The following is a 20,998-nucleotide window of genomic DNA, read 5'->3' on the forward strand; positions in this document are numbered from 1 at the left end:
AGAGCATCTTGCATGACCCTCAGCACATGGGGCTCTAATGAAGGTGAGGGAGCCCAGACCTTGGGAAATCAAACCATGGTATCTCACAGTCTTCCAGCCCAGGCCAGGTACCTGCTGTGCCATCCTGCCATCAGGGCTGCTCTGGGAAGAGCCACGGCATTCCCTGAGCCTGCCAGCAGCACTGCCAGCTTTAGCACCTCAGCCAGGGATGCTCCTTGGGCCACAGGTATGCGTCATGCCTCTGGGATCCCTGCAGAGGTCCAGGGCCATGCTCACCCATCTGAATTCTGTTGGACTCTTTGGTGTTGGCTTTTGTGGGGCAATAAGGCACCCGAGGTCCAAACACTTGTGAGTGCACACTATTTGTGTGCACTTACATGGCTCTGGCAGCCCAGCCAGGCACCTCTAACCTCTCTTACCCATTAGCTTTTCAGCCAGGTCTTGCCTTCCTGATGACTTCACTCAACACTCGGAGGCATTAGAAGCAAGAGGAAAGCCACGGTTTTGTCTTGCACAATGAGCCAGATTAATCAGCTTCACTTGCACTGAATTACCTAGTTGGGGCTCACAGCGACAGCCTCCAATTCACCTGCCCACCAGCCAGTGTCCCGCTTTCAACCAAGTTCATCAGCGAGAACACGAAGCTAGATGAATGACTAGGTGAGGGTGGGCTGCAGCCTGTCAGGAGCTAGAAAATACGTCAAAGCACTTTGAAATTAAATCCTCACTTTGACAGGGAACTAATGCAGAGATTTTAAAGTAGGTGTAATATACTTAGGCATGTGTGCAGCACAGTGCAAGTTGCCTTGATTTGAATAAGTGTGCTCCAGCTATGCTGTGAGCAGGAAAATTGCGCTGAAAAGACAAAGGGAATTTTGAATAGCTCCAAACCAGCTTGGCAAGATTTTAGAAATGGTAGCAAGAGGTTTTAGTAATGGACCTAACTAATAGCATTGACAGGAGGAGATTTGGTGCACAGTTGTTTGCTGCTTGGGATCTTGGGTTTCACTCCTAGCAGCCATCTCATGACATCTTGTGTTGGTCCTGGCTTTAAATTGAGTCATTTGTGCCCATGTGGTCTGTGGGGGATAGATGGAGACATGGCAGATGGGGAAAGAGATGGGGATTCCCACTGCATCTCCTGGCCTCCAGGGCCAGCAAACCAGGCTGCTGGGATTCCCAGCAGTTGACCTTTCTAGACAACTTCAGGTGTGGATTTAATCCTTAATGCTTGTTCAAGCATCCTCCTCCACATGCTCAATGCACAGCACTAGGCACTGCAGGGACAGACCTGTGGTGACACAAAGAGGGTGTGTGGCCCTGTCCCGATGCCAGCTCCGGCTGCTATTCCCTACTGACGGTAATCCCCCAGGACCTCCCTCTTTTCAGTTTTCAGATGACGAAGTCAGGAGCTGCCTAATTGTGGCGAACCCTCAGAAACCTCTCCTTGGGAGACTCCTTCCAACACAAGTGGAGGCAGTTCATGGGATGCCCAGGTTTCTCCCAGCGCTACGGAAAACCGAGGCACCACCGTGCTCCATCCCGAGCCCCGCGGCCCGCTGCCGGCGGTGGAGCGGCACCGGGGGGGGAATCGCAGGCGGGCAGCGCAGCGCGGCGAGGGGACGCCACCGGTGCCGCCCCGGGGGTGTCCCCAGCGGCGGGACCCGCCCCGGGAGCCGCAGTCTGGGGCCGCCCCCGGGGCTGCCCCCGCCTCCGGCCCGCCCCCGGCCCGCCGCTCCATCCCGGGATGGGCCGGCCGAGCTGACAGTCGGGCTCGGCGGCCGCCGCGGGCGCATCTACCGGGCAGCGCCCGCCGCCAGCCGCCGCCGCTCCTGCCCGGCGCCCACCTGCGGCGGCGGCTGCCTGGGGGCCGTGGGCCGGGCGGGCGCCGCCGCCGCCGCCGTCGCCGTCGTCGTCGTCGTCGTCGTCGTCGTCGTCGTCGTCGCGCTCCGCTCCGCTCTGCTCCGCTCCGCTCCACTCCTTCCTTCCCTGCCTGCCTGCCTGCCCTCCAGGATGAGCCCGGAGTATTTCCTGCGCTCCTTGCTGCTCATCATCCTCGCAACCTTCTCGGCCAACGCCAGCAACTGGCTGTGAGTAGCCGCGGGCGAGGGGAAGCCGCCGCCGCCACTTGTTGCTTCCCCCCGGGGGCGGCCGAGCAGGTGCCGCGGGGCCCGGCAGCATCCCCCCCGCGGGGGTCGCGCCCCGTCGCTGCCCAGCTTCGGAGCGGGGCGGCGGCGGAGCTCGGGCTCCCGGCCCCGGGTCAGCCCGCGGGGGGCTCCGGGCTGTCGCCCCCTCCGAGCCGGCGGGGCCGCGACTGGCGGCCCGGCGGCCCCGGCAGGTGGGCTGCAGGGATGCAGACCATGCCCGGCTGCTCGGCTCCCGCGCCTCGTCGAGGCCGCTCACCGGCTCGCTTGAGGGGCACGAAAGACCCCTCTTTCTCCTTTTGTTCTTCAGTTACTCGGTTGGGCTGCGCTGGGGAGCCGAGGTCGGGCCCCCGGGTCAGAGCAGGGCCTGGGGCTTGGCGAGGCGCCCCGTGAGGGCCATCGGTCCAGGGAAGGACTTGTCAGGGCCAGGGCGGCTGCTGCGGCCGAGCTGGGCTTGCTCGCGCACTGGCCCCGGGGACCCGTTGCAGGTCAGGCTGCGCGTGTCTTGGCTCCCGCTGCCCCCCGAGCACAGTCAAGGGGCTGTGGGGGGCTGCTGCGTGCTGTGGAGGAGCCCGGTGACATTGGTTACCCGCTGAGCAAACACTGAAATAATGTCTAAGGTAAACAGGGGTGGAAATCGTTCTGGAAAATTCCTGCACATTTGCCAAAGCTGAGGGGCTGTCTTCTGGGGAGACCCCCAGGGCAGAGGGGACGGAGTGTGACAGCGCGTTCCCTCAAAGCTCTGAGGCACTGCTTCCTCCTAATAAATCTTGTCTTTTGGGAGACACTATTTGCCCCACTCCCAGCGTCACCGGCTGCTGTGCTCGCAGGCTGAACTCAGATCCCGGTGCTTGCACCAAGCGAACCTGCTGTCAGGCTGGGCATGTGGGCCGCATCCAGCTTGCTTCCCCGGGCCTCCATCAGCAAGAGCAGGCACACCACAGACCCCTAGGGAGACCCCAGGGCTGGAGGCTGGGGCTGCCAACACAAAAGCTCCCTGGTGGCTTGCACCTCTCCCAACAATCACACCCAGGCAGGCATGGACCCAGAAGCATGTCCCCTGTGCGGCACAAGGAGTGCCCTCTGTGATTCCCATCTCTCCTGCCTTTAGGTTTGGCTTGCTGGAGACTGCAGGAGGTGGATTGGTTTTGGAGGATGCTCCCTACAGCTGGGGAAAGCTGGCACCAGGTCAGCAGTATTCTCCCAGTGTCCTGCTGATGGGAAAAGGTGCTCACCCTCGGGCAGCTGGCTGGGATGTGTTAGCACTCAGCCCTCCTCCCCCCTGTTTTGCCAGATGGAGCGACTTGTGCTCTGATAGTCTCTAGCAAAGAGGTGGGTGGATCGCAGCAGCTATCAAGGTAGTCTTTAAGCTGTCACGCCTCTGGTGAAGGTACATCGGAAAGAGTGGGAGTGCTTTTCCCGCAGGGAGAAAGTCCGGAGGAAGCCCTGCAGGATGACTGCAGGTCCCCGGGGAGGAGCAGCCTCTGCTCGCCCAGGATGGGCATGGGGAAGCACCTGGCAAAGGAGGGGTTCGGTGTTAAACCACAGCAGCAGGGTCAGCTCCACATGGGTGTGCGGAGGGGGAGTCCTGGCACACGGCTGCAGGGCTGGGGCTGGTGGGGAGAAGTGGGAAGATGAGGCAGGCAGAGGGGTGGCTCACTGCGACAAGCGGCAGCACTGTGTGCAGCCAGCCGTGCTTGCAGCACGACGAGAGCACAGCACGAGGGGTGGGCGTGGGGGGTTCATCCATGGGAGAACGGAGGGCTCATTCCTGCCAACAGGGGAGGAAAAGCAGATACAGCTCAGTGCGTTCAAAAGAAAGGTTTAACTTTTTGATGTTACAAATGTATTGTGATAAAAGGATCATCCCCCGCTCAGTGCTTTTTATTCTTTGCCTTTAGGATTAAGACAATTCCCATTGTTTATCTTCTCACATCAGAAACAAAGGCTGCTGGAGGCAATAAACAGAGTTAGAAGGATCCCAGGAGTTATCAGATATTCAAAGAATGAGTATGCCTCGTATGTCTTTGCAAAGCTGCATGTGTCATGCGTGTGGGCTCCAGCATGCTCTGCTTTATCGCAGTGCTGCCTGGGTGCTGCCCACCCGCGCCCAGCATCTGGAGGCTGGATCCAGCTGGCGCACGGTGCTGGGTGCGCGCCTGGCCAGGTGCATACTTCTGCACGTACGTGTGTGCACTGGGTGGCAGCGCACAGTGAAGTTTGCTTTTCCAGAAACCTGCTGGATTAGTGATTAAGCTCAGTGTGCCTTTCACAAGACGAGGCTTTTTCTAAAGCGTCTTTTGACCTGTCGGGACTCGCATTCCCTGAGCGCTTCGGAAACGCCACTTGCAACACTTGAGCTGAAGGTTTTCGGCAAGCCCAGCTCAGTGAGGTAGGGCTCATCAGGACCCTGCACATGGTGCCTTCTGAGCCCCATCCCACCTGGAAGAGGATGGTGTCAGCATCTCTGCCAGGCATTGCTCTGCTGCTGCACATTTCAAGCTGGAAGGGACTTTGCCAGATCTTTTCATTAAATGGACTGAGATACTTTCTATCTGGCTAGGAAGTAAACCTCAGGTGTGTTTTCTCAGTGTCTGAGCTCGGGGAGTTGCTGTTGGGCTCACCGCCTGTCCAAAAAAGCTGTGACATACAAATTTGAAGAGATGCTCTGTTGCCCCTTCCAATGAAAGCTTCAGACTTGCTTTTTCTTCTGCCTTTTGGGGCTCGGAGTGCTTTAAGCCTTCCCCTTAAAGCAGACACAGAATTGTAAAGTGAAGTAAAGGGCTGTAGCTGATTGTGCTTGTGCATAAAGGGCAGGTCCCTCTCCCTTCTGTGTTTCCTCTGGAGGACTCCAGGGACTTGCTTTACCCATGGGACGAGCTGCAATTCGAAGCAACTTGCATGTCACGGCCTCAGTTCAGCTCTTGAACCTATGCATGCAGGAACGTGACTGAATTTGGAAGCATGTTCGGACAGAGGTGCAGCAACATCCTGGTGCTGGGGGTGTTCTCAGAGGGTTCAGCCAAACGCCCAGCACTGCACGGGCTGAGTGCCTCTTGGAAGTGGCCCAGGGAGAGCTGGGCCCTTGTCTTGGCAGGAGGTAAGGGGTGATTTATTTAACTCCTTGGGGGCTGGTGGGGAGCAGAAACCCACCTGAAGAGGTGAACTAGAACATATGTGAAGTGGGGATAAATGCAGGTTTCTCTTAACTGCGTATGGCACTGGGGCTGCTGTTACCTGTAGCTATTTGGGTTGTTGGAGCAGTTGTAGCCTTGAGAATCAATTCCCCTGCCTGAAAAGCTTCAAGAGGCAACAGGGCAGGGGTCCCTTATGGGCAGGGCCCTGGTTATCTAGCTCTCTGGGAGTCATTGCAGCCTCTCTCCCTCTTCCTGCTGTTACACATCCAGAACTGGCTTTGGAGGAGGCTCTCCATGCACTCTGAATAGTAGGAGATGTGATTATGCTGCTGCAGAGCAGGGTGTGCCACCGGCAGCTCCATCTACCCCCTATTTACAGGAGTTTAAAGCTTCCGATTGGGCTTGAGACTTGGCTTAAAGGGCCAGGAGCACAGCTGGGCTTTTAAAAGCCTTTAAATAATGAAACTGCCTATTCTTGGGAAAGCTTGGAGACCTTGCAAGCGTCCTAACAAGCCTGGCTAAGCAACTAATAGCAACGACTTTTGAGGGCTGGAGAGAAAGGGATAAAAAGATTTTTTTTTCTGTAGCCCCTGTGATGTTTCACTGAACATCACAAGGTGCTTGACAAACACAGGGCCCAATGCTCTCTGCTCACCCCTGCCAGCTTTGCAGAGGGGATATTGCAGGAGCAGCCTGGGTAGCCCTATACACTAATCTTCTGCCGGTTTTGGGTCACTGCACAACGTAGGGGATGTAGAAGAAGCAGGCCTAGGTCCTCTACTTGCATTTCTCTGTTCTTAAACCAGACTCAATTTTTAAGGTGAATCTCCCCAGCTTTGCTAGCAGAGTTTGCTTCACCTCAAGCCTGGTTGGGTTCCATTTTGCGTGAGATTCTTTGCAATGTTTTTGTGACCCTCCCATTTTCCACTCAACTATGAACCAGCCCAGCATTTTCCCAGTGGATGCCACGCTGTTGCAGCCCTCATTCAGCAGGTGCAAGTAGCTCCGGGGCAGATCTGCTTCTGCCAAGCCCTGCTCCCCTCCCCATGTGCTTTTTGGTGCGAGGACGGTGTCGGGAAGGTTCCCCAGTCTCATCTGCTCTGGCAGCTAGGGCAGTGGATTGCACAAAGTGGGTCTGATGGAGAATTTCCTTGCTTCAAGGGCTGCTGGGGGGCTGGATGAAGGGTTCTCTGCTGCAGGGGTGCCCAGAGCCCCTTTACGTTGTTCTGGGAATCCTGCTGGGGCTGCAGGCACAGCACTTAGGGCTCCCCTGCCCGTGCACTGCATGGTTAATTAACACCGGGGGTGCTGGGACCCTGCATGCTTATTCCCAAGGGATTTGGGGAGGCAGACCTAAATGAGCAGCCTCCACTGATTTGAATGATTCTTTTTTTCAATACTTGAAAAAAAAAAATCCTGCCACTTTTGACAAAAGCAGCTAAGTTTAGCTCAGCTATTGAAACAGACTGCCCTTAAGGGTTGCATCCTGCAGAGGCAAGAGACCTTTGCAAATCTCGACACTGAACTCCCAGGCTTGTCTTTGAGCTCTGCCAGGATGGAGGAGGGATTGATGCCCTCCCGCTCCTCAGTGAGGATGGGCATTGTTCTTTCCCTAAGGACACCTCAAATAAAACTATACCCTAATCTTCAGGAGCCATATTCTAGGGAGGAGGGACATGGGTCGGATAAAGCTACCCTGTATCCTACGGTGTGCAAAGACAGGATCTGGTCAGCTCCATGTGCAAGCAATGGCAAGAAGCAGATTTCTTCTTTGCAATGGTTTGTGGTGGATCCATGAGTCAGAACCAGGCTTTTGTATTGCAGCAAAAAAATGCTTATGCTACTCTGCAGAGAGCTGTTGTCCTCTCAATTAATCCTTCCTTGTAGATGGAGGGAAATACATTACAGCCATTTGTTTGGGCTTGTTTAAAATGTGAAACTGCTGAGCAACCTTGGAGGTTAGCCATTTCCAGGAGGTTCCTCCATATTTCCTTAGAAGTGCAACACCACAGGCTCTTAAAATACTCGATTTTCATTATAATTTTTTTTAAGCTGAAAGCCTTGCGAATCCACAGAGATCTCAATTATCCAAGGCTGCTTGAATGGCAGGCCCTACCCTGGCTACAAAGTGCAGGCCACCTCTGATTGCCTCCAGGTGTGGGGTGCATGCCCCCCATTCCTGTGGGTGACCCCCAGTTGCATCCTCCGGGCTCCCCAGGAGTGGCTGCTGTGGTTTGCAGCTGGGAAGGTACTGTGCAGCATCTGGCAGCCTCAGCAGAACTGGAGCCAGTATTGTGCTTTCATTAAATTACTCGGGGAAAAAATTAATTGAGCATCTTGGCCAATGGAAACCAGCCTGGGGTCTGTTGGAAGTTGGGTGAGATCAAACTAATCCTGAAAAAAGGGCTTCTCTCACCATGTGTTTGCAAATTTGGATTGAAATGAAAAACTTGTCAGAATTTCTCCAACCAGGTCTAGCCTGAAGTGCTGCACAAGGCGAATTCCCACATGGCTCAGACATGTGGCCCACACTTGCTTCCTCTTGCAGTCAGTCCTTGCTGCTGTGCTCAAGCACAGGAGAAGATCCTATTGGCTTATAAAGGGAGATGCTGTAAAGGATGCTTCCTGCACAGCTAAAGTAGATTCCCAAAGTAGATTCTGCCCTCAGGGTTGGCTCAGCTTGCCAATTCTGCTCTTCTCCATCACAAAGTGTAGGTGCTGAGCCAGGGCACCAGGCTGTCCTGGGACCCACAACCAGGCCCCCTGGCTGTCCCCAGGGGTTGGGGGGCCAGCATTGCCTGTGACAGCTTGCTAAGGGTGAAACCACATCCTAGAAGCTGCAGGGCAGCTGGTGGAGAGTCCCTAGCTGGGCTAGAGCCCCGTGGGGTTCGCTCCCTGCCAGCCCTGGTCAGATCATGGTGAGCACGGTGGCCCTGGGGGACTGCTTTGGCAGCCATTAATTGGAGGTGGAGAATCGGGTGTGAAAATCATGGTTTCAGTCAAGAGATTAAATATGCAGTAACTGGCAGGAAGGACAGAGCCAGAGAGCTGCTTTTCTTCCAGGGAAGAAACCAGACAGGCTTTTGGATGACGGCATTGTAAATCATGGTTTACATTTACAAGCGACAGAAAGGAAGGACATCTAATCCCCAGGGGGAGAGGCGTCTAGTCTCTGGGGGAGGACGGGGGACGGCATGTCCTGCTGCAGGGCCACCAGCTGCACTGGGGCAGCCTTGCAGGTCTTCAGCAACACCCACCATGGGCACAGGTGGAGGCTGGTGGCTGCCTTCCCTGCTCCAGCAGCACAGAGATACTGAAGCATTTTCCTTCTCTCCTCTTTTCTTCTCTCCTCTCACTTGTTTTGGCTGGAACAACCCCTTTATGGCCTTAGCCAGGCAGGTGGCCCAGGAGGACAGGGTGTTTGCTGAGCAGGGCGAAGCTTCTGACTCATCTGACTGCTCAGCATCTCTGATAGGGGGCCACAGGCCTGGCTGTCACCAACTTTAGGAAAATGTTCTCCAAATGAGACAACGTGAGGAATTTTCACACCTGAAACTCAATTTCAGATGTTTCTTGGTTGTTTTGTGTGTGTGTTGTTGTTGTTTAAAAACCAAGATTTCTGCTCACTTCAGGACATCTGCTGCATCTTCCCCAAACCGCCTCTACTGAGAATCCATCCGTGACTCACATTTCCACACCTTTCCATGGCAGCCAATCCCCTCCCCTCTCCTTCTGCCTCTACCTGCCAGCCTCTGCGGCAGAAATTATCATCACTTTTATTTAAGTAGGGCTTTCTTTTTTCCTTTTCAAATCTCCCTGGCTTTGAGGTTTCCCTGTTTGCCATCTCACCGAGTGGATCAACTGCAAATACGTAAATTGTGGGACTTCAACCTTGATCTGTATGCTGTGGATGGATATAAAAGAATGGCTTTCTGTCGGTTTTATGTTAAGTCAGTGATTTTTAATAAAAGGGAGCTTGTTCTGTGAGTGACTTGTCTGGATGTAAAGGCAGGAGAAAAGAAATACAAATCTGATGATGAAGCAAGAAGACAAGACTTGAACAAATGACTTGGGCAGGAGCTACCCCTTGAAACATTCTTTGCCCAGTCTTGGTAAGGGAAGAAATTATGCTATTGTTTGTGGGTTTTTTTTTTGTTTGTTTGTTTGTTTTTCCACAAGCAGGGCTGTTCTGAGGCTGCCTGTAAGACTTAAATCATAGTCTAGAGCCCTGCTCAGCTACAGAGAAATCAAGATGTGATATTGAGATGGAGATTGCACTGAGACCTTGCAGAGGACAGCTTTGCTTTGGTTCACTCCTGGTGTGCTGGTCCTACTGCATGTGCACAAAGGCAGAGAAGGTAGAAGTCTGTGGCTTCTACCACCTCAATCCAGGAAAAAAAATTCCTGGATGGGGAAAAAAAAATCCTGGTGGGGGCAGAGCACCTTTCCCAGCTCTTATCTTGCCCCACAGCTGCCACAGAGAAGGGAAAGGCAGTGAGATGTTCCTGTGTCATGCCCCTGAACATGACACGGACAGGTGCCACCTGAAAGACTCAAAGCAGTCCCATACTTGACAAATATCCTTCCTTGCATCCTTGATTTGACCTAGAGACTAGGGTTGGAGCTGCCCCCTCTGGTTGGAGCCTTTTTTTTGAAAGCAGAGATGGTACCAGAGGGTGTGGGAGGCTGGAGGTAAGCTGGGAGTCTCCTGGGGCTGTGGCATTTCAGGCACAGCTGCCTTCATCCCCGGAGGGGCAGATGTGCATGGGCCGAGGAGGAATGATGGGGGAGAGAGGCCACAGCATCATTCTGGATAGCTTCACCTCATTTGCCTGCCTTGCAAAACAAATTATCAGACATGCTCTTGGAGAACTGTATCCATCTTTGAAGCATCTTTGTCCTTCATTTTATCATCCCAAATACCATTAAGTGCCTGTTGGGGAGGTGTCTTATCAGGCACATCTACTTGGAAAGGCTTGAAAGGCTCTTGTCATCCTTCTCTCCATGTGTACTTTGAATTTATAGCTCCACATTGCTTGGAGAATCCCATTGAGCTGGGAAATATATTAGAAAAGGAGATGGTGCCCCTATCTCCTTTGCTCCTAAGCAGAGCTGATGTTAGGTGCCTGCAGCGGGGCTGGGCACTGGCTCACCAGCAGGACCAGCCATGCTGCTTTCCAGGAGCAGGTTCCCTCCTGCAAAAAATACTGCTTAAGTCATGGGGGATGGGGAGTGGGCAAAAAAAGGCAGATTAGCACAAGGGGATGGTGCTAGAGGCAGAATCTGGTTTTCTTGTCTTCCAGGCTCAAAGCTAATCACCCAACTCGCAGTGTCTCGGGATGAATCTGATTGCATTGCTGTGCACTGGCTTCCCTGTGCACAAACTGAAATGACAGCTGGGTGAGGGAGCGAAGAGGGCTGTCATGGGCTCAGCATCAAGTGTCCTGAACGATCCCAAGGGACATTTGCTGCCTTTGTTTTGGCCCAGCCACATGCAGCAGGGTGCAGAAGCAGCAAACATTGCTCCCAGTGTCCAGGGCCGCAGCACAGCACCAGGAGCACTGCTCGCATCGTGGGGCTGGCAGAAAGGTGACGAGCCATGGGTTTGCTCACTCGTGGTAGGGTTTTCAAGTTAGCTGTGTACATCAGGCAGTCATGCAGCCGGTCCTCTGCAAAGACTGGGCCCTTAGAGGAGCAGAAACCCTTGGGCAGAGCTGCTTAGCTGGTATAAAGGCTAGAAAAGAGCTTGGCTCTGAAACCACAGCAGCCTGCCACTTCCCACTGTCCGAGAGGCATTGCATCAAGTGACCTCCATGCATGAGGAAAGCTGAATGCTTTTGACGGCTAGCCATGCAGACTCCCCACGGACACTGCAAGCCAACACGGCTTTCTCACCATCTCCCACAGCCCCCAGTTGTAAGCATGAAACCAAGCTGGTGAATAATTCTGCTGATGCACGGAAGAGAAAATCCTGCTCCCTCCTCCTGGGGCAGGCTGGCATAGCTAATGGGAGGAAGAGGCTATGACAGCTTGATCTTGTGGCTGAAGTCAGCAGATCTGGCTCCTGGGACACATGGGAACAGGCAGGAAGCAGGAGCCACTTTTGAACAGTCACTTCTCAGAGGCAAGCAGTGCTTCAAAGGCAAAATCCTTAGTAGGATGTTGTAACTTTGGAGGAGGAGAAAAAAAACACAAGCAAACAAAAAACCCGCAAGCTCTGTAGGGCTGAGAAATGCAGAGTCAAGGAATGAGCTTTCCAAAAAGCCTTTGCTCAGTACTCACATCACTCAGCACGGGCAAGGTAGCAATGTGAGCTTTTTGGTGCTGGTGATTCCTGAGAATGTTAGAGCTCAGTGTGGCTGGAGGGTGCGAGTATGAGCTGTGCCTGCCCAGGGATTGCTGCCCTGTGGCAACACAGGGTGCCACCAGTGGCAGTGGCACTTGAAGCAGGTGCCATCAGCCACAGGAAGGAGGGAGGTGTCTGGGCACATGCCTGCACCCGCACTAGCGTGGATAATCTTAGAAAATCGGGGTTTATCCTACAGCCTGGATGAGTTGTGGGGGGTCTATCTTATAACCCATCTAGGGCTGGGGCAGGAGGCTGAGCCTGGGAAACTGGCGCACATGGAGATGGGTGCAAGATGTGGTGGGTTGGGTTACTGCAGTGTGCAGTGCACTCAGCTGCTTGGTGGGGAGCTGCCAGGAGCTTGTGGGATGCTCACCCAAAAAGGGGCAGCTCTCCCTTTCCCTAATGCCACCACTGGAGAGCAACTCTGTAAGTCCTGCTGAGCATGGGGCCATGGAAAACTGAGCATGTGGCCAGCTCTTCCAAGTCACCAAATCCCTGGCAGCTACTTTTGGGAGCCGGATCAGTGCAGGAGGTGCTCAGCACATGCAGTTTTGTCCCCAGTGGGCTTCTGGCTCCATCCTCCCCACTTCAAGCACTGCTTGAACCCCAAGTTACAGAAAACCTGGCAGCTCCCAGAGGCTATCCTCAGTCACTGGAGGAGCTAAAAGCAGGCTCCAGGAGGGAAGTGGTTTGGAGGGAGATGTTTGTCGGTGATGAGCACACTGCCACGCTGCGGGAGCCGTGTGGCAGCTGGAACTGGCAGCCAAGTGGCTGTCCTGCTTATTTTGGCTGACTTCAGAGACCTCTGGCTTTTCCTAGTAGCACTTGGATATGCTGGTACTCAGGAGACCTGACCAGGCACATTCAGACAACACCGAAAATATCCTCCATGTAGGCAACAGAGGCAAAGGGGAGTCAGCAGCTGGGCTCTCTAAGAGACAGGGGACCAGGCTGCCACAGGATGGTTGTTTTGCTTGGCCTTGCTCTCTGCCATGCAGAAATGCATCCCGTGGAGCAACTGCAGTGGCACTTTTAAGGTGACCCAGGTGAGGGGATGACAGGCTTGGGTCTCCTCACCTCCTGCTGAACATGAGTGTGTGCTCCCCCAGTCCCTGCCTCCTAACCCGTTGCACTGGCCGTTGTGGCAGGTACCTGGCAAAGCTGTCTTCGGTGGGGAGCATCTCTGAGGAGGAGACCTGTGAGAAGCTGAAGGGCCTGATCCAGCGCCAGGTGCAGATGTGCAAGAGGAACCTGGAGGTGATGGACTCGGTGCGGCGCGGAGCCCAGCTGGCCATTGAGGAGTGCCAGTACCAGTTCCGCAACCGCCGCTGGAACTGCTCTACTCTGGACACACTGCCTGTCTTCGGCAAGGTGGTAACACAAGGTGAGCCAGGCAGACATGCATGGGGTGCTGCAGCACAGGGGAGAAGTTCCAACAGCCCAGCCAGGTCCTTTGGGCTGCAGGGGGGTTTCATTTGCCACCGAGCCAGCAGCTGCAGAGAGTAGGGAACAGCCCTGCACTTGGTCCTGGGGCTCACAGCCCTTCCCTGGGCATTGCAGCAAAGCTCTTCAGACTGTGCTGGCAGCAGCATATCGAGGCCCTTGTGGTTCCTCAGTTGCTGGATGGTTGCTCTGCTGAATCTTTTTCACACCCAGTGGGTGCCCATCATACGTAGGCACCAAGGAGGCATCAGCCCCAGGCATCCAGCCTGGAGCTTTTACAAAGACATGCCAAGTTCGAGCAGGACCATAAGGTTGCTCAGTGGCCCCATCTCCATCCTGCTGAGCCAAGGAGCTTTGCTCTGCAAAGCCACAGCTGCAGCAAGATGCTGGATGTATTCAGTCTCTTCTCTGGGCAGCACCACAGTGGTGACTGCTGCCAAACAGCGCTGCTCTCCAACAGAGCCATCTGCGTGCAAGGCCTTGTGAGGACAGCCCTCTGCCGCCCAGCAAGAGTAAAACACGCCGCGGCTGGACCCTCTTTGGAGCAGCATCGGCTGCCACCACCACACTGCCAGCGTTTCAGGGAGGATTTATGGCCAGGACAGCACCTGGCCCCTGCGATCCCAGCTGCACAAAGGCATCCTGGGGGCACAGGGCTGTGACCAAACCAAGTGAGGGCCCAGAGTCTCAGGGTGAGGAGCCGGAGGGGAAGGCCACTCCAGCACCCCCAGAGACCTCCACAGAGGCCCTTGCATCCCCTCGGGTGCCACCCAACCTCTGATGCACTGAGCACCTTCCCATCTAGGGAACCGGTCAAAGCTGTCACCAGCTCCTTGTTTAACTTTCCTCCCCTCAATACAGGGGTGAAGAGCTCTTCTTGTGAAGGTTCAGGACTGGAAATACCAGAAATACCAGAAACTGAAAGTCGCCTCTTTTTAGTCAGCCACAGCACAAACAGACCAACATGATCCTACCATTAACCTCGATTAACTTGGAGGCGGTTCAGTCCCACCGCTAGCTGGGCCTTCCCCAGCCACTGCTGCTTGGCCACCAAAGCCTGGGCTGCGACCACCAAAGTAGCTGCCCTCTGTCCAACCGGTGAGCCAGGGAGGTATCTGCCACCCCCACCTCTGTCTTCACACAGCCCTAACACATGGCTACCCAACACACCAGCCTTCCTCTTTGGTGAGGAGCTGTGTCCTTAGCCCCCCTCAGCCTCAGAGGCTGGTGGGTGTTTGGGTTTTGCAAGAGCTGACAGCCACGATCCCAGGCTGTGCCGCCCCTGGGATTTGTGTCCAGAGGTCTCCCCATGCAGATGGTTCAAATGAGTTCTTTCTCTCTGGGTGCCACCACACAGGTAGTGCAAGAAAGTGGAGGGAAGGGACTGCTCCTCAGGACTGGGCTGTGATAGTAGAGCTTTGCAGGCTGTTTTTTGGAGGTGTCTACAGCTCCGGGATGCTGTGTGTCAACGACAAGGGTCTGCAGCTGCAGGGGGCAGTCCTGGATATCAGGAGCAGTGCAGAAGTATAACTGGGGTGCCAGAGGGCTCTCATGAAGGGGTGCCCTGTGAGCACCAGGCAGGACAGTCACCCCATGTAGGCTCAGGAGAGCTCTCCCCATGCTGGCGATGCAGCCTTTGCATCTCTCTCACTGCCAGGTTAAAATCTTACCCATCACATTCAGGTTTTAACCTTGCAGGGCAGTTCCCAGCTCCTTGGCCATTGCAAGATGGGGCTTTTGCTGCTGCAAGCAGCGTAGGTTCCTCTGCTGGGACTGGTGCGGGCTTGGGACCAAGCATGACAGGCTTGGGACCAAGCCTGTCATCCCCACATCATGCCTGGGAGTGGGGAGGATGAGTCCTGCATGTGGGACCGCATCGCTGGGGAAGAGGAGACAGGGCAAAGGGATCGATTTGCTAGCTCTGTATGCGTGTTTTGCTAAGAGTCCATTTTCAGACCAGATTTTCAAGAGGCATTATGTGCAACACCAGGGCAAGGAGGAATGGGGAGAAGAGGCGCATGTAGCAGCCCAGCCCAGCCTTGGCCACCTGAGATGCACAGCTTCTCACATGCCCCGGCCCTCCTGCCATGTTTTCCACCATTGTTTGTGCCGTTGCAGGGACGCGGGAGGCAGCATTCGTCTATGCCATCTCTTCGGCAGGGGTGGCCTTTGCAGTGACCCGCGCCTGCAGCAGCGGTGAGCTGGACAAGTGTGGCTGCGACCGCACAGTGCAGGGGGGCAGCCCACAGGGTGAGTACACACAGCGCGGGAGCTGTGCGGGGATGCAAAGCGACCGAGCATAGCAATGCCCACTCTTGGGGGGCCACCCTTAAGAGAAATGTAACATATATATATATAAATAAAAAGAAAGACACCTGGGAGCACAGCCCAAAGGATCTTGTCTCCTCCCCCCTCAAAGGGCCGCCCTTCTCAGGCTTCCCCAGTCTGGTGACTCACATGGGCAGCCCAGCCTGGTGGAGAGCAAGACAGAAGTGGGCAGATGAGCAGTAGTTTAGCAAGAGCAGGGTTGAAAGGGATGAGCAAGGCAGGCTGGTGTCTGGCGTCGTGTCTCACCCATGCCCTGTGCCTTAGGCTTCCAGTGGTCTGGCTGCTCCGACAACATCGCCTATGGTGTGGCCTTCTCACAGTCCTTCGTCGACGTCCGTGAGAGGAGCAAAGGGGCCTCTTCCAACAGAGCGCTAATGAACCTCCACAACAACGAGGCAGGGAGGAAGGTAATGGTGAGGGGGTACCCGGGCAGCCCAGCAGGGTCTGCAGCCACTTTGGCTTCACTTTTAAACCCCCTATGTCCCACAGAGCCCTGCCCCTTTCTGTCCCACCTTCCTGCTGCATCCATCCCATGCTGATCGTCCTGTCTCCTTTCTCATATGTGCTCCTCCAGGCGATCCTCAACAACATGCGGGTGGAGTGTAAGTGTCATGGTGTGTCAGGCTCGTGCGAGTTCAAGACGTGCTGGAAAGCCATGCCCCCCTTCCGCAAAGTGGGCAACGTGCTGAAGGAGAAATTTGATGGTGCCACGGAGGTCGAGCAGAGTGAGATCGGCTCCACCAAAGTGCTGGTGCCAAAAAACTCCCAGTTCAAACCGCACACAGACGAGGACCTTGTCTACCTGGACTCCAGCCCTGATTTCTGTGACCATGACCTCAAGAATGGGGTGCTGGGCACCAGTGGCCGGCAGTGCAACAAGACCTCCAAGGCCATCGATGGCTGTGAGCTCATGTGCTGTGGTCGGGGCTTTCATACGGACGAAGTGGAGGTTGTGGAAAGGTGCAGCTGCAAATTCCACTGGTGCTGCTCCGTCAAGTGCAAACCCTGCCATCGGGTGGTGGAAATCCATACGTGCCGGTGATGCATAGAGGGGAGCTCCAGTCCATTCCCCTCTCTAAGTGACCCTGCTTCTCTCTTGCCCCAGGGCCAGGACTGAGGAAGTGGCCCAGACGCTGCAAGGAGATTGCAGCTCTTTACAGAGACAGAGCCCCAGAGGAAAACAGATTTTAAAGAAAAAAAAATATTTAAAGTTAAAAAAAAAAAAAAGCAATTGTTGTATTTTTGTTTGTTTGCTTTATTTATTGTTGAAGCCAAAGCCCCACAGTGGCCTCCCGAGCCAGCAGGGATGTGCCTGATCTCACCAGGTGGCCAGGGACCTGCACGATGCCTGCTCTCATCGGACGAGTTCCTACTGCCTCCAGGGCATTGTGAATGGGCGATGGCTAAGCTGAGGCTGGCGTTAGGCACTCAGTATCTTCTATCACAATGATTTGTATTTGTTTAAGGCATGCACTAAGCAGCCCGGAGCACTGCTTGGCTCAGATGAGCCTTGAGAGGCGATGGAGTGCAGCCAGTATGTGCAGCTTGGGGCATGGCAGGAGATGGGGAGATGGCAACAGGGTGGCACTGTCCCTGGGTCTTAATGGCAACACAGAGAGCCCATCTAGAGCTATGAGAATATGGAGGGGATGTGGCACACTCCTGAATGCCCTTGTTGTGGGATGCTGAAAGGCCTCCTGGGCAGCAGCTAGCTTTTGGAGCAGCTCTGGCAGCTGCTGTGATTTACAGAAGCTCCTCAGCAGCTGCCCAGGCTGTCAAGGGACACCACATCCCCACTCAACTCCCCTTCCCCTTGCAAACCCATTTACCCCCTCACTGCTCCAGCACCTCACTGTGCTGGAGCCTGTGGAGAGGGTGCAGGGAGGCTGTGGTACCTGCAATTCAAGGAAGAGATGGGAGCTAGTGGCAGGAAATCCCAGGGGATTTCTTTCCCTCCTTTCTATAACCGCCCCTACCTCGCTCACCAGCATCCCACCACCAGGTCTCCTCCTCTTCCTCTGTGTGTGCTTTCCCCAGGGCATTCTCCACAGCCAGTGAGGGGTCCTGGGGACAAGGTTGGACACAGCCAGTCCCCAGCCTAGTTTTTACCAAGAAAAGCAGAAGTTTAAAGTGAAGCAATTGCTGGGGTGAGGGGAAGACACTGCAGGGGGACATGCAATGCTCATGCTCTGCTGCTACTGCTGCCTCATCCTCAGGCAGTGTGGGAGGAAGGCTGAGCCCAAGGGATGCTGCTGCATGTGCCCCATGTGCAGGGATTTAGTGCAGCAGAGCCCCAGCTGCCCTGTGCCCGCAGCAGCGCCACAGGGACAAAGTGCTGTCCTGCCCGCTCCCACCTCCCCGCCACCTGGTGCAGCATCCTTGCTGCTAGGCTGCAGGACGAAATATTTGGAGAACTAATAAGCAGTGGGGCACTGCGAGGGGAGGTGGAAAGCGAACCAGTTTTCTGCAAGTTGAGAGGCAAAGGGAGCAAAGAAAAAGCCCCAAATGGTACCTCAAGCCAAGACGAACATCTGCCCAGAGTGCCAGGAGCCACTGTGGGGTGGCACTGCATTTGCTGTGTGAGCAGGGAGCGCCCACGTGCAGCCAGCCCATTCCCCTCTGCCCACCTCAGTCCAGAAAAGCCCAGAGTCGTGACCATCACCATCTGGGCTGGGGGTCCTTGCAAACCTGCAGCCTTATTTTTCTTCCCTGTTTTGCCTCGAGAGGGGAAAGGTTAGGGGAACAAGCAGACATACATTAAATCCCGTCTGTGCTGTGGCAGTGATGGGCTGGGGGAGAGGCTGTGGTCGCTGGAAGGTCTCCAGACACCATACGGCTGGAAGGCTTCTGACAGCTGACTTGATGCAGCAGCGCTGCAGCTCCCAGGGCCAAGCCGTGTGCCTGGAGCAGGCCCCTGCTCGCTTCCTCCACACCACGGCAAAGGGGAGGCTTGCACCAAGGGACCCGCCTGTCACCCAGCTGCCCAGCTCCCCAGACCTTCAGCAGGGGGCACCGGGTGGCAGCAGGGGGCTGGCACCCAGCAGAAACCCCAAGGTGGAGCCACCACAGGTTGAGGCATTTTCATGCAAGCTGGAGATGTTTGAGCAGGGCAGCACAGAGCAGGGGCTGTCTCGCCTAGAATCTGCTGGGGATCTTGGCTCCGCTCCCCCACCCTCCGGCTCTCCAGGTCCCAAGGCTGCAAGCTCTCAAGTACCTTGGAGACTGCTCCTCCTCTTCCCAGCTCATGCAGAAGAGGCCACAGACCTCAGGCCACTAGCCAAGTGTTCTGCTCGTTGTCCATCTAGGACGAGGGCCAAAGCTGAACAAGACAATCCAGATCAGTGTGTAGATAATCTCTGCATACGGGATTTTTTTTCAAACTGCGATGAAAGCTGAGCCCTGTAAATGTCACCCAGAGATACCCTGGCTCTGCAGCGCTCTGGCTCTTCTCATAACTGAATTTCAGCAGTGGGTTAGGAGTGGGAATGCTTTTTTTTTTTTTTCTCATATTTACTTTGTCTATTAAATAATGAGTTTGTGCTGAATTAGCCACAGGGTTTTCTTTTCCTAGCAATCAGGCTCCGCTGGGCTGCGTGAACCCAGCACGCTGCGAACAGGAGATGGTCATCGGTCTTCTCCTGTGAGGCCTCACCCAGGAGGAGAGGTGCCCACGTGGCACAGTGCAAAGGGGACACTGAGGCCCAGCCTGGGCTGTCCTCGTCCTTCCTGAGGAACCTCCCAACCTCAGGCGATGCTAGCATTTGGGCCACAAGCTGCATCTCTGCTTTCTCAGCAGTGCTTCCCCTTGTTGGGCTCCTGGTGAGCATGCAGCCATCAGTTGCTGTGATCATTGCTCAGGCAGGTCCTGTTTATGCTCTTCTGAGAGGCTGCAGCCCTGTGCCAGGGCAGGGGAGAGAGGGACCCAACAGTGCTGAGGGCAGCAGATTGCCCCAGCTCATGCAGCCAGGCCTGGGTAGGAGCTTGCTCCCTCATCTTCTGCCTCAACCACTTGACACGCTGCTGGCTTAAGAGGCCACTTATCTTAGATTTCAGTATGTCCAACTTCCTCCTATAGGCAGGGTGCTGATATTTGTCTCCTTAAAGCAGTGCTTTCCTCCCCTGCCAAGGGGCCAGAGCCACTGTGCAGGGTCAGCTAGAGTATTGGAAACATCCTGCCAGTTCCCAAGGTTTGGGCTGGGGGGCAAGAACTGCCCACAGACATAGAGCCAGGTACCTGTCAGGTACTCGTCTCCACCCCTGCACTGTGGGATGCTGGATTTGGAGGGGTTCTGACGCCAGGTGCCCAATCCACTCCACACTGACCCCATCAGCACGTTCCACTCATCCCTCTGCAAGTCAGGGGCACTCAGCTGCCAGGCTCAAGCCAAGAAGCATGGCTGAAGGCAGTCAGAAAGCACCATCACACCCTACTCATCTCAGCCAAGGGGACAAACGGCATTCGGTCATTCCACAGGAAGAGCATCACCTCTTAGCCCCACGCTGTCCCACACACCGCCAAGTACCCCCAGAATGCCAGCGCTGAGTGCCTCTGTACTGGAGCTACCTGCTCCAGCACCTTGGTGTGCTGCTGGGCCCGCATGCACCCTGCCCTGCCCCTTTTGGTAGTTGTAGCTCTCTCTTTTTGTGCTCTCCAAGGGCATTAATACTCCCATGGCAGCTCAGCCCTCCTTTGAGCAGCATTCACTGTAGAACTGATGGCTTCTCTCACTTTGGCCTCTGTGGGTGGCAGGGGTTAAGGCTTTTTTCTTATTATTTATATTTTAACTTTTGTTGCAGGAATAGGATGGTAGGATAGGATAAAACGAGCCCGACGCCTCGTTTTATCCTATAGGAAAGGAAATACCTTTCCTTTCTGCCACTTTCAAATGGCTCCTCTCTTCCTTATGGATCCTGTCCCACAACCTCCCCAGCTCCATCTCTTCCCCTCACCAAACCAGCTTCAGCCCCAGGTGAGGGACTGTGTCCATTTGCCCCCAACACCTCCCCGTACAAGGGTAGAACAAGGACCCCCTTCTTGCCCTTGCTGGCACAGAGAGCTGCCAGCTCCTCTGCAACCCTAGAGGAGAAGGATGCTCCTGACCCCCTCCTCCAGTGCTCCCCAGGCCTGTGACATCTCTCTTGCCCACTCAGACATCCCTGACATCCCCCATGCGACCCTGAACGTCCCCCTAAGTCTCTGCTCACTGCTGCTGCCCGTCCCATGCCACCAGCCTCCCTGACCCACTGCATTTGGGCCAAGAGCCCACCCCTTCACACAATCCTCCCTGTACCAACCCCACAGCCCCAGTCCCCAGCCCCTCGGACATCCTCTGCTCTGCCTGCTGAGCTCATCTCCTCTCCGAGGACTCGTAGCCCAATGCCTCCACCCCGCCTCTCCTGCTCGTAACTTCCTGGGTGTCCCACTGCCAACTCAAGATCATCATGGTGAAAACAGGACTTCCCCTCCAAGTCCTCCCCACCGTGCTTCAGTGGATGGGTAACTCCAAGAGTTTTTTTCCTATTCCCCAAACTCCCAACTTCAGCACCATCTTCTGCTCCTTCCCTCTTCTGGGAATCCCACCCCATGTATCACTGTA

General features: G+C 55.2%; 1 protein-coding gene across 1 annotated transcript; it reads left to right on the top strand.

Moving 5' to 3' along the window:
• Positions 1–1,760: 1,760 nt before the first annotated feature.
• On the top strand, positions 1,761–20,665 carry LOC311422356 (protein Wnt-4). The gene is made up of 5 exons (XM_084495309.1): positions 1,761–2,090; positions 12,779–13,014; positions 15,192–15,323; positions 15,666–15,808; positions 15,976–20,665. Exons 1-5 carry the CDS (start codon positions 2,014–2,016, stop codon positions 16,441–16,443), a joined length of 1,056 nt encoding a protein of 351 aa, XP_084351435.1. The 5' UTR covers positions 1,761–2,013; the 3' UTR covers positions 16,444–20,665.
• The last annotated feature ends 333 nt before the right edge of the window (positions 20,666–20,998 follow it).

The sequence above is a fragment of the Aythya ferina genome (genome assembly GCF_964211825.1).
Source record: "Aythya ferina genome assembly, chromosome: 21".
Taxonomy (NCBI): Eukaryota; Metazoa; Chordata; class Aves; order Anseriformes; family Anatidae; genus Aythya; species Aythya ferina.

What these genes read in the sequence shown, in the direction of transcription:
- LOC311422356 (XM_084495309.1), top strand. Translation starts at nt 2,014, where the DNA reads ATGAGCCCGGAGTATTTCCTGCGCTCCTTGCTGCTCATCATCCTCGCA. An exon ending in CGGCAAGGTGGTAACACAAG is followed by an intron (nt 13,015 to 15,191) that starts GTGAGCCAGGCA and finishes GTGCCGTTGCAG; the next exon opens with GGACGCGGGAGGCAGCATTC. An exon ending in GCAGGGGGGCAGCCCACAGG is followed by an intron (nt 15,324 to 15,665) that starts GTGAGTACACAC and finishes CCTGTGCCTTAG; the next exon opens with GCTTCCAGTGGTCTGGCTGC.